Raw genomic sequence first — 14,796 nt, 5'->3', positions numbered from 1 at the left:
AAGTATTTAGTCAGCCACTGATTTTGCAAGTTCTCCTACTTAGAAAGATGAGAGAGGTCTGTAATTTTCATCAGAGGTACACTTTAACTATGAGAGACAAAATGAGAAAAAAATTCCAGGAAATCACACTGTAAGATTTTTAAAGAATTTATTTGTAAATTATGGTGGAAAATAAGTATTTGGTCACCCACAAACCAGCCAGATTTCTGGCTCTCACAGACCCATACCTTCTTCTTTAAGAAGCTCTTCTGTCCTCCACTCATTACCTGTATTAATAGCACCTGTTTGAACTGGTTATCTGTATAAAAGACACCTGTCCACAGCCTCAAACAGTCAGACTCCAAACTCAACCATGGCCAAGACCTAAGAGCTGTCCAAGGACACCAGGAAGAAAATTGTAGACCTGCACCAGGCTGGAAGAGTGAATCTACAATAGGCAAGCAGGTTGGTGTGAAGAAATCAACTGTGGGAGCAATTGTAAGGAAACGGAAGACATACAAGACCATTGATAGTCTCCCTCGATCTGGGGCCCCACACAAGATCTCATCCCGTGGGGTCAAAATGATCATGAGAACGGTGAGCAAAAATCCCAGAACGACACGGAGGGACCTGATGAATGACCTGCAGAGAGCTGGGACCAAAGTAACAAAGGCTACCATCAGTAACACACTATGCCGAGAGGGACTCAAATCCTGCATCGCCAGGCGTGTCCCCCTGCATAAGCCAGTACATGTCCAGGCCTGTCTGAACTTTGTCAGAGAGCATATGGATGATGCAGAAGACGATTGGGAGAATATCATGGGGTCAGATGAAACCAAAATAGAACTTTTTGGTATAAACTCAACTCGTCGTGTTTGGAAGAAGAAGAATGCTGAGTTGCATCCCAAGAACACCATACCTACTGTGAAGCATGGGGGTGGAAACCTCAAGCTTTGGGGCTGTTTTTCTGCAAAGGGGACAGGATGACTGATCCGTGTTAAGGGAAGAATGAACGGGGCCATGTATCGGGAGATTTTAAGCCAAAACCTCCTTCCATCAGTGAGAGCATTGAAGATGGAACGTGGCTGGGTCTTCCAGCATGACATGATCCCAAACACACCGCTCGGGCAACGAAGGAGAGGCTCCGTAAAAAGCATTTGAAGGTCCTGGAGTGGCCTAGCCAGTCTCCAGACCACAACCCCACAGAAAATTTGTGGAGGGAATTGAAAATCCGTGTTGACCAGCGACAGCCCAAAAACATCACTGCTCTAGAGGAGATCTGCATGGAGGAATGGGCCAAAATACCAGCTACAGTATGTACAAACCTGCTGAAGACTTACAGGAAGCATTTGACCTCTGTCATTGCCAACAAAGGTTATGTTATAAAGTATTGAGTTGAACTTTTATTAATGACCAAATACTTATTTTCCACCATAATTTACAAATAATTCTTTAAAAATCCTGCAATGTGATTTCCTGGATTTTTTTTTCTCATTTTGTCTCTCATAGTTGAAGTGTACCTCTGATGAAAATTACAGACCTCTCTCATCTTTCTAAGTAGGAGAACTTGCAAAATCAGTGGCTGACTAAATACTTTTTTGCCCCACTGTATACTAGACAACATATTATCAATACAATGCATATATACAGGGTGGGGAAGCAAAATTTACAATGAACATTTAGTTGTTTTTTCTCAGCAGGCACTACGTCAATTGTTTTGACACCAAACATATATTGATGTCATAATCATTCCTAACACTATTATCCATACCTTTTCAGAAACTTTTGCCCATATGAGTAATCAGGAAAGCAAACATCAAAGAGTGTGTGATTTGCTGAATGCACTCGTCACACCAAAGGAGATTTCAAAAATAGTTGGAGTGTCCATAAAGACTGTTTATAATGGAAAGAAGAGAATGACTATGAGCAAAACTATTAGGAGAAAGTCTGGAAGATACTATTAAAGAAGAATGGGAGAAGTTGTCACCCGAATATTTGAGGAACACTTGCGCAAGTTTCAGGAAGTGTGTGAAGGCAGTTATTGAGAAAGAAGGAGGACACATAGAATAAAAACATTTTGTATTATGTAAATTTTCTTGTGGCAAATAAATTCTCATGACTTTCAATAAACTAATTGGTCATACACTGTCTTTCAATCCCTGCCTCAAAATATTGTAAATTTTGCTTCCCCACCCTGTAATATGTAATATACAATATTACAGAAATATACATAAATAAGTGTGCAAAAATATTGTTGTATTATTTAACTTAAGTGGTTATAAAGAGGAATTAAACAGTCTGATGGCCACAGGCAGGAATGATGCCCTGTGTGGTGCAGTGATGCATTTGGAGGAATCACATTTTTCAGTGTTGCCTTTTGCCAAAACATGCATCTCATACATTGCACATCTGATGGCTGTTTCTGTGGACTGTGAGGCTGAGTGGGTGTCCATGAGTTAACGGCCATGTCTAATGCAGTGTGTCGCTGCTGATTAGAGGTGCCAGCTAGTGTTTCCCACAGCAGGTGACTCACCCTCTCTCTGAGCAGCCGCTCCCTCTCCGCCTTGGCTTCCCGCAGTTTCCTCTCGATTTCAACAAGATCTAACAAGCATGGACTGCGACAGGAAGGGAAAGAAGATTTAGCACTGCTGAATTCATGGCACTGGTGCCAGAGTAAAGATTAAGTAAAAATCATCAATGAGAAGACGCCAGTTTAAAGTACTGTAACACCATGTTATGTAAAAAAACACTCACATTTTGTAATAATCTGCCACATTATGTAAAATACAGCCATGTATTTTGTGATAAGTTACTGCATATTATGACAAAATGTGACAGTTGCATCTTTTTATGATGAACATGCAATAAAATGGTGCATTATGCAACCACAGACAAAAATAGATGACTTCATCTAATATATTAAGTCAATCATAAAAACAGTAACAACATCAGCTTTTTGTCACATTTTTTCTTGAAAATACAGTTAAACTTTCATGTGATTTCATGTCAAACGTCAATGTGGAAAAGCAGAAGATGCAGCTGTTCAAATTAGGGATGCAGCAGCACAGGTTATCCATGGTTCAGTACGTATTGCGGTTCTTGAGTCACGGTTCACTCACAGTACGGTACGGTTCGGACGCAGAGGTCAGCTGTGTGCCGAAACGTATCTGGGAGATGATGGAGAGCCTTAAGGCTCATTTATCCTTGCTTTACGTACATAAATAGGTACTTCCGTTTCTAATGTTGTCATGCGTCACTCCTTTCATCCTTCCATGCCTCCTGTACATTGGAATGAGCGTTTCTAAATCAATCTACCAGAGGGCACCACTCTTAATTACCATACTGGCCGAATACCACGAGGAAGAGTAAAGCTTTTTAAGAAGAAGAAAGTCAAATATAACAAACCTGGCAATGACAGAGGAGGTTTTACTAATGTGGATACTAATGTTAATATTGAGAAGGGTAGTTGGAAGTAGAAGGACTGCGCTCCACGTCCGGCTTAAGCCATGCTCCGCCCCGTCCATCTCTAACAGGCACCGCTGCGTAATGCTTTAGACAGGCTCCTCGTCTGGCTCCAACCAATGACAGTAGGATTCTGTAAGTCAGTCATCTTGCAAAGCTCTAATATAAACGCGAATTGTCCGGAAATGTCATTTGAAAATGACAAATGAGCCGTACAGCGGTACAACTGTGTACTGGATGGTCCGACATGTAACGTTGCACCCCTAGTTCAAATGGAGCTGTTAGAGTAATAAAAGTATAACTTTTATAGCAATTACAAAAATATTTATTCATTTATTACAAAATGCAGGTTTTACTAGGTACTGGAGTTTTTGTTAAGTTATGACATAATGCACTGCTTTTACACATTGGACTGTTTTGTATTTTAAACAGGTTCGGACTGGAATAATGGTCAAAACAAACAATATCATCATGAACCAGCAACAGAAAAAGTATCACTGAAAAATGTGAAAAACACAATCCAGTGTCTAAGAAAAGATCCCATCAAAACCTACTGATCATCCAAATCCCAAATGTAGCCTGAGTCTCAGAGTTTTACTGGTGGCTTCTGTTCATTTTGGTCTATTGTGTGACTGATTAGTTTTGCCTTCCACTGTAAACACAGTGCAGTCCTCTACTCGCTGCTGCTTTGTTTGAGCAGTTAATAAAGACAGTGATTGTCCAGAGTCAAAGTGAACATCACCAGACCAGAGGATAACTCAGGTACGACTGATTTTTTAACGATGACTGTTGTTCCTGTCCGTCATAAAACACTATTTATCAAATCAAAAGACTAGCTTTAGGCCAGACACTCACACAGGTTTTTAATGAACTGATGAACAGTCATGTCAATGAAAAGTACTTCACTGTCACATAAGGTCTTTTACATTTAATTTAACACCAAACCCAGCTGATATTCTTACAATGATACATAAATATCACCAATCTTACCTTGAATAAACTGGACTGTTTTAACATTACCTCTTCGAAACACTTATTTTTTTTCTTCAGTATTCTTGAACAAAAGCCTTACATAAATGGCTTTAATTAATTTAATTTCCTTAAAAAAACAAAAGACACTGAAAGTGAGCTTTGTGGCATCTGACCTGGCAGCACGAGAGCTATTTGTGCTGTTGCAGGGAGTGAGGAGCCCACCGCCATTGCTGGTCCCAGGTCTGTGTGCGCTGCTGTGTCCGTTACTGAGTCTGTGGGAAGGGAGGGGGGATATGAAAACCTCTGGGGTCTGGTTGTCTGGAACTGTCCTCACCAAACCTAAGAGATGAAGGACACACAAAGAGACTTGAGGACGGTAAAATGACAGGAGACTTAGAAATGAGGTGGTTTGTCGAGATGAAGACTGTGAGATATGACCAACATGTCACATACTGACATCAGCTCATTATATATCCTGACATATATGGCTCAATATCACTATAAGGTGCCTTTCAGACTTCAAAATGTCCAAAAAAACTAGACATTTTCTACTTAACTTTAACCCTTTCATGCATAGTGGTCACTACAGTGGACGGCCATTCTACAGCTGTTCTCTTGTACATTCATAGATTTTTTATTTATTTATTTATTTATTTTACACATATCTTTATTAAAGTTTTAAGACACTACATATCTTTTCTGACACGAATTGGTAACATTATGTAGATCTCCCCTGAGCGTAAACCCCCAGAATCACAAGCCCCCCCTGTAGTTTTCACACAATTTATCAGTAAATACATGTTTCTTTGCTTCAAAAATTAAACGCATGGTGTCCAGCTGATTCTTCTTCTTCTTACTATTATTATTATATATATATATTTTTTTTTACTTTTTTATTTTCTAATTTTTTTTTTTTACTTTTTATGTATTTTATCTATTTACTTATTATTTATTTATTTTATAAGAAATTTTTCAATCACATTGTTTTTTCATGTTTAAAGAGAAACGAAAACACTCGGAAAAAATCTTGATTAAGGTTCTCATAATTCGTGCATGAAAGGGTTAACTTAACTGTAGGCTGTTGAAATGCATGTCAGTCTCCCACATTTTACATACATTTTTGCAAGAAGACCAAGTACAAGCAGACCACAAAATATGAAACAAATATGTCCATCTGACAAATACATGTAATAATAAGTGACAGAGTGGACAGTTTTGGCTAAAGTTAGCATTTAATAACCACATGTTGGACCGTAAGTTGGCAAAATAGGTCAGCTTTGAAAAAGACTGTATAATGTTCAACAAATATATCTATAATTTCTGAAAAGGTTTATATTAAATGAGATTTTGTGGGGATGGGGTGGACATGCCAAGTCTGACCACATCTAAGTACAAACACAAGTTGATGAAAATTTTGAAATGCAAATGTAAATACTAAATGCTCTCATAGACTATGTTTCAAATGAAGACATTTAAAATGATGATGATGTCATCAGTGATGTCATCGACCAGAATATTCAAGGGGCGTTTCCCCCCAAATGATAGGGCGGACAGCAATATAGAGGACACGTGTACAATGTTAAATATTATTATGTAAATAAAATATAAATAATCAAAATGACTTGTAATGAAAAAACTGAGTATAATGACAAAAAGTAAAAAGTATTTACATTTTTTTTTCATTTAAACATTAAACTCACTAAAATTAGGACATGTATAAATCATGTACATTCCCTCAAAGAAAATTGTATAAAATATTAAAGTCACATTTCAAAAGGTTTAAAGTTGTACTGATATGTGTGTAAGTGTTTGCCCATTCATAATAAAAGGCCAGATTTTCATTATTTTGCAGTGACAGTTAGATTCTGCTGGGAGTCACCAAAGACACCGCATAGTGATACTGACCCATATAACAATAACATAATGTCCTTAAACTCAATGAACAAAGTGTTTATGGAAAGGCCATTTTTCATGTATAAAATATAAAAAAGAAAATTAAAAAAGAAAATAGATCAAAATGATCAACGCTCAACTGAAAAATACTGAATAATGTTACAACAAATCATCTCACACAATAAATTTACATGGTGTCCTTATAATTATAAGTTTATGGTGCAACAGCCAAGTCATTATGGGCACTACCTAGAACAAATGAATATAAAATCAACAGGTTATATGTGGATCTAATGTTTAAATGGGTACTCAGTGATCGTCATTACCAAATTTTCTTTTAAAACTTTTGGAGTGTTGTTTATTTATTATCTGCCCTAGTTTTCTCCAAATATATAGTAATGATGATGGCCCAAAATGACTTGAATTTTTGTGGGAGAACCACCAACCTCCAGTTTTATGGCCTCAAGATTTCCATAAACTTCAGGAAAACACTGAACATAAAAAAATATAACCAGTAAACAAAAGGCTGTCTATATGTGTGCCATGTAAAAACACAGAGCACTGTGAAAAATTTAGACTGTGAACTGCAAAACAACAACATAATGAAATGACAGATGTTCTTCTATTAACTCACATATACTGTCAAATGAAAACACAAGGAATCAAGACATCTTTAAATCAATTCTTTTATAGAATGTCAGTGCGAGGGAGAGTCAAAATGTTCTCAGACAAATGTCGAAGACGGCCTCAGCAATTCTACAAAGAAAAAATCTACTGATGGGAACATAGATAGTAAAAGTGTTTAGACTCTAATGGAGCTTATCGTTAGCCTCATAGCATAATTACCCAAGTCATTCACTATATGGACAGAAGTATTGGGACACACTGAATAACAGGGGTCTGGGCTATAAAACATTCATGACAAATTTCATAATATATAATTTTATATTGTGATAAATAGCATATTAATCATTAATACTGATGTTTATATCTCAAATCAGCATGAACAAGACATCTTACAGCTGTAGACATGATGTGTCCCAATATTTTTGTCCATATAGTTTATAAACATCAATATTTCCTTAAAGTTTAATGGCAGATTTTTCTTCCTAAGTGAGATGTGAAAAAAGTACATGGTTAGTTGTGGTAGAAAGTTATTATTTACAGTCAGAGCACAAAAAATATTTTAGAAATTCAGAGGCACGTAAAATCATAGTCATGGATAAAAAAAGGAAAAAAATCAATGTCGAAAGAAATTAAGTTAAACCATCTCTAAGGCATTTTGGAAGCAAAGATAACAATTTAAACAAAACTAACCAATGCAATGATATTTATCCCAATATAAAACTATATTATGACATTTGTCATTATTGTTTTGTATCTCAGACCCCTGTTAGAAAAGAAACACCTGAATTCAATGTGTCCCAGTAGTTTTATCCATTTGTATATGACTTTGGCAATTATGCTATGAGGCTAATGAGATATGTTTCGATGTGGCCAAATAAAGTTTGACACTATCCCATTTGTCTCCTTAAGCATTGCATTCTACAGAACAGAACTTACATGTGCACCCTGCTGTTTCCTTTTGGACTCTCTTGTTACGAATAAACTGTTTGTGGTTCATGTTGGTGAATTTTATAACAGAAGATCTTCCAGACAAAAAGATTCTTCTCCAAAAATGATGGATTGCATTAAAGTAGGAAGATTTAAATCAGACCACATTAATAATGTGATATTTGTCATTGTTGTTTTGTATCCCAGACCCCTGTTAGAAAAGAAAAACATGACTTCAACATGTCTGACTTAGGCAATTATGCCATGAGGCTAACATTTTATAGAAAATAATTGTTATTTTGATAAATAAACTTTTTTTATTACATTTGTCTGAGGATGTTTTGACTCTCGTATAAAAGGAAAATGATACTAAGGACACTAATGCTGGCAAGACTCAACATGACCATGTAGATCAGGTTATGAGGGTATCTGGTGACAGACAGATGGATGATTTCAGGTTTAAGTGTAGAGGAGCCTCTCTAGCCTATCCGGTCTGTCCAGGTAAATCCTGCTTTCGACCAATGTAACAACAACTAGCTGAATGTGACACACCTTTGATTTGACTAAAAGGGAGGGAACTGAACAAACACACAAAATGAGCACACAATTGTTCTACATCACGGTGCTCTCGGCTTAAGCAATCACTAACAGAAGAGAGAGAAAAAAAAAAACAATTGGAGGGGAGGTAAACGCTCACCCTGCACTGAGACTGGTCTGTCATTGAGTTTGTTGTTGCGGTGCGAGCTCCTTCTTCTGGGCAAACTGGTCGATTCTTTACAGGGATCCTAACAAACAGCACAGACAGTGGAGGTTTGTTGCAGCGTTAAGAATGACAAATATTTCAAGTGAATTACTGTCATTTGACATAAACACACGCCGTGTCCGTGGCTACATACCTGAGGAGGCTTGTGAACAGACAGGGGAGAGAGTGACATCATGCACGGGGCTGAGCCGGTGATGTTCGACCAATCGGTGAGCAGCTTCTTCTCCTTGAGAACCTGCCGGACAAGGATACAATTGGTTTGAAATCCCTGTGACAAAAACTAACCATCAAACTGTTTAAATGAATTGGAGCAGGAGAGAAAACAACGAGAGACAAAAAAAAAAAGCAGCGGTGGAATAAGTCACAGCTTTACACATGACATACCACATCTGGCTGAGAATGAAAACTGTCTGTGCTTCCAACAGGGATCGTAATGAGTTAAAAACTTATCATTGCCTCACTATCTTTCCCCCTAACCCTCCCTCCCTCCTTCTCTGCTTGACTCACGAACACATGAGCAATTCAGTCGCCACATGCCGTCCACTCTTTAACCCTTGTCTGTCCCTCTCACTGCTCCAGTCAAAGCCGACACTGGAGGTGTGTACACTTGAACAGCTTCGATTCTTTCATTCAACAGCTGCTGAACCTCATGTACAGCTTATATATATATATATATCTTTAATACTTATTTCACAACAAACAGATCCAGGCACAATATTTTCCCCCAAAACAACCTAAAACAAAAGTCAATTTTCTACTACTATAACCTCTGACTAAACATTTGTCAGCATTAAACCACATCCTTTAACTCATGTCTGTCCTTCTCTCCTCCTCTTTACTGCCAATCCCTTCTTCCTTCCTTTCACTGTTGCTCACTGATAGCAGCAAATCATCTCCACATTAAGGCAGCTTTCTGATAAACAATCAAACAAAACTCCCATTAGACCCATCAATATAAGTGCTAAATTTCCTTTTATATTTAATCTTACCGGTTGCTCCAAGGCTGTGAAACTCCTCTCTTGTCTGTCTTTCTCCTTCTCATACATCCACACACACTTACACTCACATGTACACACACATTCACAAACACAGCTCCCTCCCTCGCTCCATTACTCCTCCCTCCAGCTCGTGTTAAGGTCTCTCACTCACTCACTCTCTCTCTCTCTCTCTCTCATTCTCTTCCTCCCTCGTCCTGATCTTGTCTCCTCCTCAGTTTATCTGCTGCTGTCGTATGTCTGATCAAAGCTGAGCCGTCTGGCTGAGTGATAAAGTCACATCTCGGTTTAATTAGTGACCGTGTAAATCACATATTTTCGGAGAGCGAGTATTCATAAACAAACGCAGATAACAGATGGGAGTTTGGACTGGCCTTCAAATGCTGGTCAACTAATGGAAGCAATAAAAAGCAATCAACATATGTTACCACACTAAGAATACGCCTGCAACTACTCACGACTCCTATTTATCATGGTCTAGTTTGTCAGATGCAGCTCAAGTTGACTATTAAAATCCACATTTCTGTACTATTTTGCCCAAGTACGCTTATTAGAACTAGTTTCAGTTACCTAATAAGTTTGCTTGTCAATTTGTGTTCATTGACCATTGTCAAAAAATCAGGCCAGCTGTTATCCATGAACTCTTGAAGACAATAAAAACTGTGTGTGTTGTAGGTCATCACAGCAAAGGTTACAGCACCCAAAAAAAATCTCTTGAAGATTCAAGTGGGTTTGCTCTATGAGAATATATTAATATATGTGAGGATCGCAGCATTACATATGTGATACTGTATATCAGTGCTGGGCCATCAGGGCCAGCAAAGCCTTCTCTGCTGGCCTAAACATTATAAGAAACACTGACCAACATTTATAACCTAAATTCTAATATTTGTTCCATGAAATTTATTCCCAGCAGACTATTCTCTTCATTTCTTAGCGTTTCTCTCGACTGCACTGCTTCCGGTACATGTATGTGGATGGAAGATATTTTGTCCAATCAGATTTCAGTCTCTATGTGTTGCCAGGGTTAGTCTAATCTGCCCTGGGCCTTCCGAATGAGTAGTGAAGGCTCATGTAACCTAAACTGTATAGCATCAGGACTGTTTCTTTAGCCAATCAGATTCCAGCAAGATGGCCCCCCAATGTCATCAGCATTTATCCTTCCTCTGATTGGATGGTGAGAGCAAAACCAATATTTAATAGAGCTTTGGCAATATTCTATTTGATTGATGCCAGTAAAGCTAATTTAGTTGAACTATTATTACATTTGAGGTAGACATTTTATGCCCACAGTGGCTGATGGAGAAGAGGAAAATTATTTGGTCTGGGACATACTTGAAAATCTATTTTCAAGGTGGACTTTTCCAGAAAGGCTGGACATCGTGAGGAAAGGTCGGCCAACCTCGACACTAGCTGGTCAAGTGGACATTCTCTGACCTCAAGAGAATAGAAACTTATGCCAGGAATATGACTGGACAGAGGAGACTCTGCCTTGTCCTCCATGGGCATAAAAAAGGATTTATAGATGGAACTGAAACACATAGATTGCCAATGACAGAGTCATTAAAGTTTTCCTGCGCAAAGAACAAAGGTCGGATTTTGTAAATAAATAATGAGCATCTCTGGTGAGTGGGCAATGATGTTTTTTTATTAAAATTTTCTTATGTTTTTGTCATGTCATTAGATGAATATTGATTGTGAACTGCTCCAGATGATGTACATGTACAGTTGTGGTTGTAGTGTAGAGTTTGGATTTCTTGCTTTAGTAACTAGAAAAGCACTTGGAGAGTGCAGACCTCCGCCAAGGCTGATCAGTCCCCCCCCCCGATCACCACCAAAATTTAATCATTTGTTCCTTGTGCCAGTATCAACATTTCCTGAAATTTTCATCCAAATCTGTCCATAACTTTTTGAGTTATCTTGCAAATGGACAGACAAACAGACAGACAAACAGACAAACAAACCAACGCCAGCAAAAACATAACCTCCTTGGCGGAGGTAATAATGGTATTCACACTCAATTCGCCAAATGTCTCTCTGTCGGTAATGCCACGCCTTGTTATTTTGTATAGTATTGATGGGTTCGATAATTGTGACATCATAGTGGTGGTATTAAGAGAAGGATTAAGTTAAGTAAATCCCCACTGAAGGCCCAGGTACCAAATGCATGGCCCACCACTGCTTTACATATTCTCAAAAGGGGCTGTGGTTGCAGTGGGTCCTGTCCACAATAGTATGGATAGTTTTCTAAATGTATACCCCCCCCCCCCCCCCATGTAAAACAAATTCTGTTCACACATCCTCTGTTGTTACAAAATATCTCAGTACACGAAAATGACTACAAATGCTCAGATAAACTATTGTTTTGGTGGATGTTATACTTTGGACACTGTGGACCTTGAGATAATATTGAGGCAGTAAACATAGAGGTTTTAGTCTGTCACAATGGACAGAAACATTAAGTCACAAACTTACTTACTTACTTCACTTTAAAGTGCTGATTAATGTTGTTAAAATGTATCTTTTATGTTACCTAGATTTCATTAAACTGGTCCATGTATCTGTCTCCATGTATGTGTGTGATGACCACAATTGCCTACAGGTCATACACTGACTTATCCATACATATGACCAGTATTTAAAGTGTCAGGTACATTTTTACTGCATAAAGCAACAATATCCATACGTACAATGGGGTGTGATGCCCATGTTGTCTACGATCTGCTATTGTTTTCCACATGGACACACATGTGAAAAAATACATTAGAAAGCATTTTTGAAAGTCTTGCCTTCATATGGTACTTAAATGTGGATGAGAGGCCCAAATGTAGAGAAAAGGTTAGTTTTGCAGAATATCTGTGTAAGTGTGGACAGGGCATAGGATTGCTAGGCCTGTAACGGTACACAAAATTTTCGGTTCGGTTTGTTTTCAGTTTTCAAAGCCACGGTTCATTTTTTTTTTTCGGTTCAGCACGGGACGAAAGAAAACCCCTCAAAATGTCTATTAATGCATTCATGAATTTTTTGACATTTTTCCCCCAATTTTTGGAGACAACAGAATATAGAAAAACAGGAATAATATAATTCTGCCGCTATAAATCAAATAGAAAATAAAATAAATTATTAATATGACTAAATGTATTTTAAACATTAGTATTGTACTTTTCCATGACAGGTAGTTTTGAACAAACAAGAAAAATCTAATCACAGTTCTGTCAGTTCACATTCTGCAGAAAAATAAAAAAATTTCACATGAAGTGCAACATTAACAAGAGGGTAAACTGGTATTCTGTTTAAACAAACTGAAGAGAAACTTTGACAACACAATGAACCAAATTATTTATTTTAGGACAGAGAACAAACTGTGTTGTGTGCCTGTGTGCACGGGGGATTTTTTTTTTTTGGTGTTGGAGCCGGGGGGTAGGGGGGGCACGCAGTTATATACCTGGGGGTGCGGTCCATAACTAACATAACAAACACTGTCGTGAAACGAAAGTGAAACTTTATATACTTTCAACGTTCTATTTATTCCTCTATTATACAGCATGCATGATAGACAGATAGACAGAGCTAGTGTAAGTGTTTTAGAACTACCGTAGTTCATGGGGCTAAATAATGTCCGTCTTATTAACGTCTCTTTCCTCGTTGTTGTCTTTCACCGGGACCTGAACTGATCCCAAACTGGACTGTACTGATGGCAGAGGGTCTTCAGTCACTTCCTTCCAGGTTCACATCATATTTGTTGTTTTTTTTAACCTTATATCAGCTGGTATTTCATATTTTGGGTCAATGTGTGCGTCCTTCCATATGTCCGTGTGGAACTTGCGCGGATTTAAAGTTCCGCATCGAACGACATCTTTCCTTTTTCTTTTTCTCAACATACTGTGCTGTTTCGGTACAGCTGTGTACCGAACCGAACAGGTGTGTACCAAAACGGTTCGGTACGTGTACCGTTACAGGCCCAAGGATTGCCACCTTAGAAATATGCCTTCATACAATAATGTACAAACCAACATACTGCCATTTGCTATGGTTGTCCATGAAAAGGTAAACTCATCTCCATCATTGTTTTCTATAAAAACTATCAAAACAAAGTCAATCAGTAGCTAGTTTATGTCCAAATTCTGTCAAGTCTGAGGTCATCTGGCAGCCAAGTCAAACATGAAAGAGGCTCAAAGAAAAGGTGACATCTTTGACCTCTCTACTTTCCCAAAACAACACCAAGAGTAATTCATTCAAGTGTAAAATCCAACACATTGAGAGTAGAATGTATGTCTGTACGTGTGTGTCTGTGGCTCTTATAGTGTTATAGTCATCAAGATCAGTCTTGAACTTCAGACTGGTTTCAACTTCAACTTCTTTGAAGGTCTCATCTCAGAATTGACTATATTTTCTTTGTCTTGTCTCACTCTTGTAAAAAGTACTCTGGGTTTTATTTGATCAAAACTACAACCATGATGATATCTCTGATTTGTTTGTTAACATTATTAATGTGGTTTGATTTAAAACTTCCTGCTTTAATGTAACCCATCATTTTTGGAGAAGAATCTGTGACTGTCTGGAAGAGATATCAGCCAAGTCTTCTGTAATAATATTCATCAACATAAACCACAAACAGTTAATTTGCAACAACAGAGTCCAAAAGGAAACACAGCAGGGTGTAAATTCTATTCTGTAAAATGCAATGCTTAGGGAGACAAATGGGATAGTGTCAAACTTCATTTGGCCACATCAAAACATATCTCATTAGCCTCGTAGCATAACTGCCAAAGTCATACACAAATGGACAAAAGTATTGGGACATGTTGAATTCACGTGTTTCTTTTCTAACAGGGGTCTGGGATTAGGGCCGCATGATATTGGAAAAAACTGACATTGCAATTTTTTTTAAGCCTGCGATATATATTGCGCTAAAAAATACTCAGGAGCATATAATAGCTGTGTCGTGCCAACATAAATGGTCAAACAAATTAGTTGTTTCCTCTCGTTGCGGCAACAGGTGCAAGGCACTATCGACACAGAACACGTGTTTCAGTATCATCCTTCTTGTAGCTGAAATAATTCCAGATAACTGATGCTGCTTTTCTTTTTGGCACCAAGTCTTCGTTTTCGATGATTTTCGCTTGTTCGTTGCTCATTTTTCAATGTTGTTACCAGCGACTCACTCCATGTGCAGGG

General features: G+C 38.0%; 1 protein-coding gene across 2 annotated transcripts in view; it reads right to left on the bottom strand.

The window, feature by feature from the left end:
• Nucleotides 1–14,796, bottom strand: part of phldb3 (pleckstrin homology-like domain, family B, member 3) — a 59,920-nt gene that overhangs the window by 7,820 nt on the left and 37,304 nt on the right. For both annotated transcript variants that reach the window (XM_030159320.1, XM_030159321.1), the window contains 4 exons: nt 8,757–8,858; nt 8,558–8,645; nt 4,587–4,752; nt 2,513–2,594 (listed from right to left, as the gene is read on the bottom strand). In XM_030159320.1, coding sequence (XP_030015180.1) covers nt 2,513–2,594; nt 4,587–4,752; nt 8,558–8,645; nt 8,757–8,858 — 438 coding nt within the window. The remainder of the gene's footprint in view (nt 1–2,512; nt 2,595–4,586; nt 4,753–8,557; nt 8,646–8,756; nt 8,859–14,796) is intronic.

This window comes from Sphaeramia orbicularis, chromosome 16 (assembly GCF_902148855.1).
Source record: "Sphaeramia orbicularis chromosome 16, fSphaOr1.1, whole genome shotgun sequence".
Lineage (NCBI taxonomy): Eukaryota > Metazoa > Chordata > Actinopteri > Kurtiformes > Apogonidae > Sphaeramia > Sphaeramia orbicularis.
The sequence above is the reverse complement of the archived record's forward strand: the minus strand, read 5'-3'. Positions and strand labels throughout refer to the sequence as shown.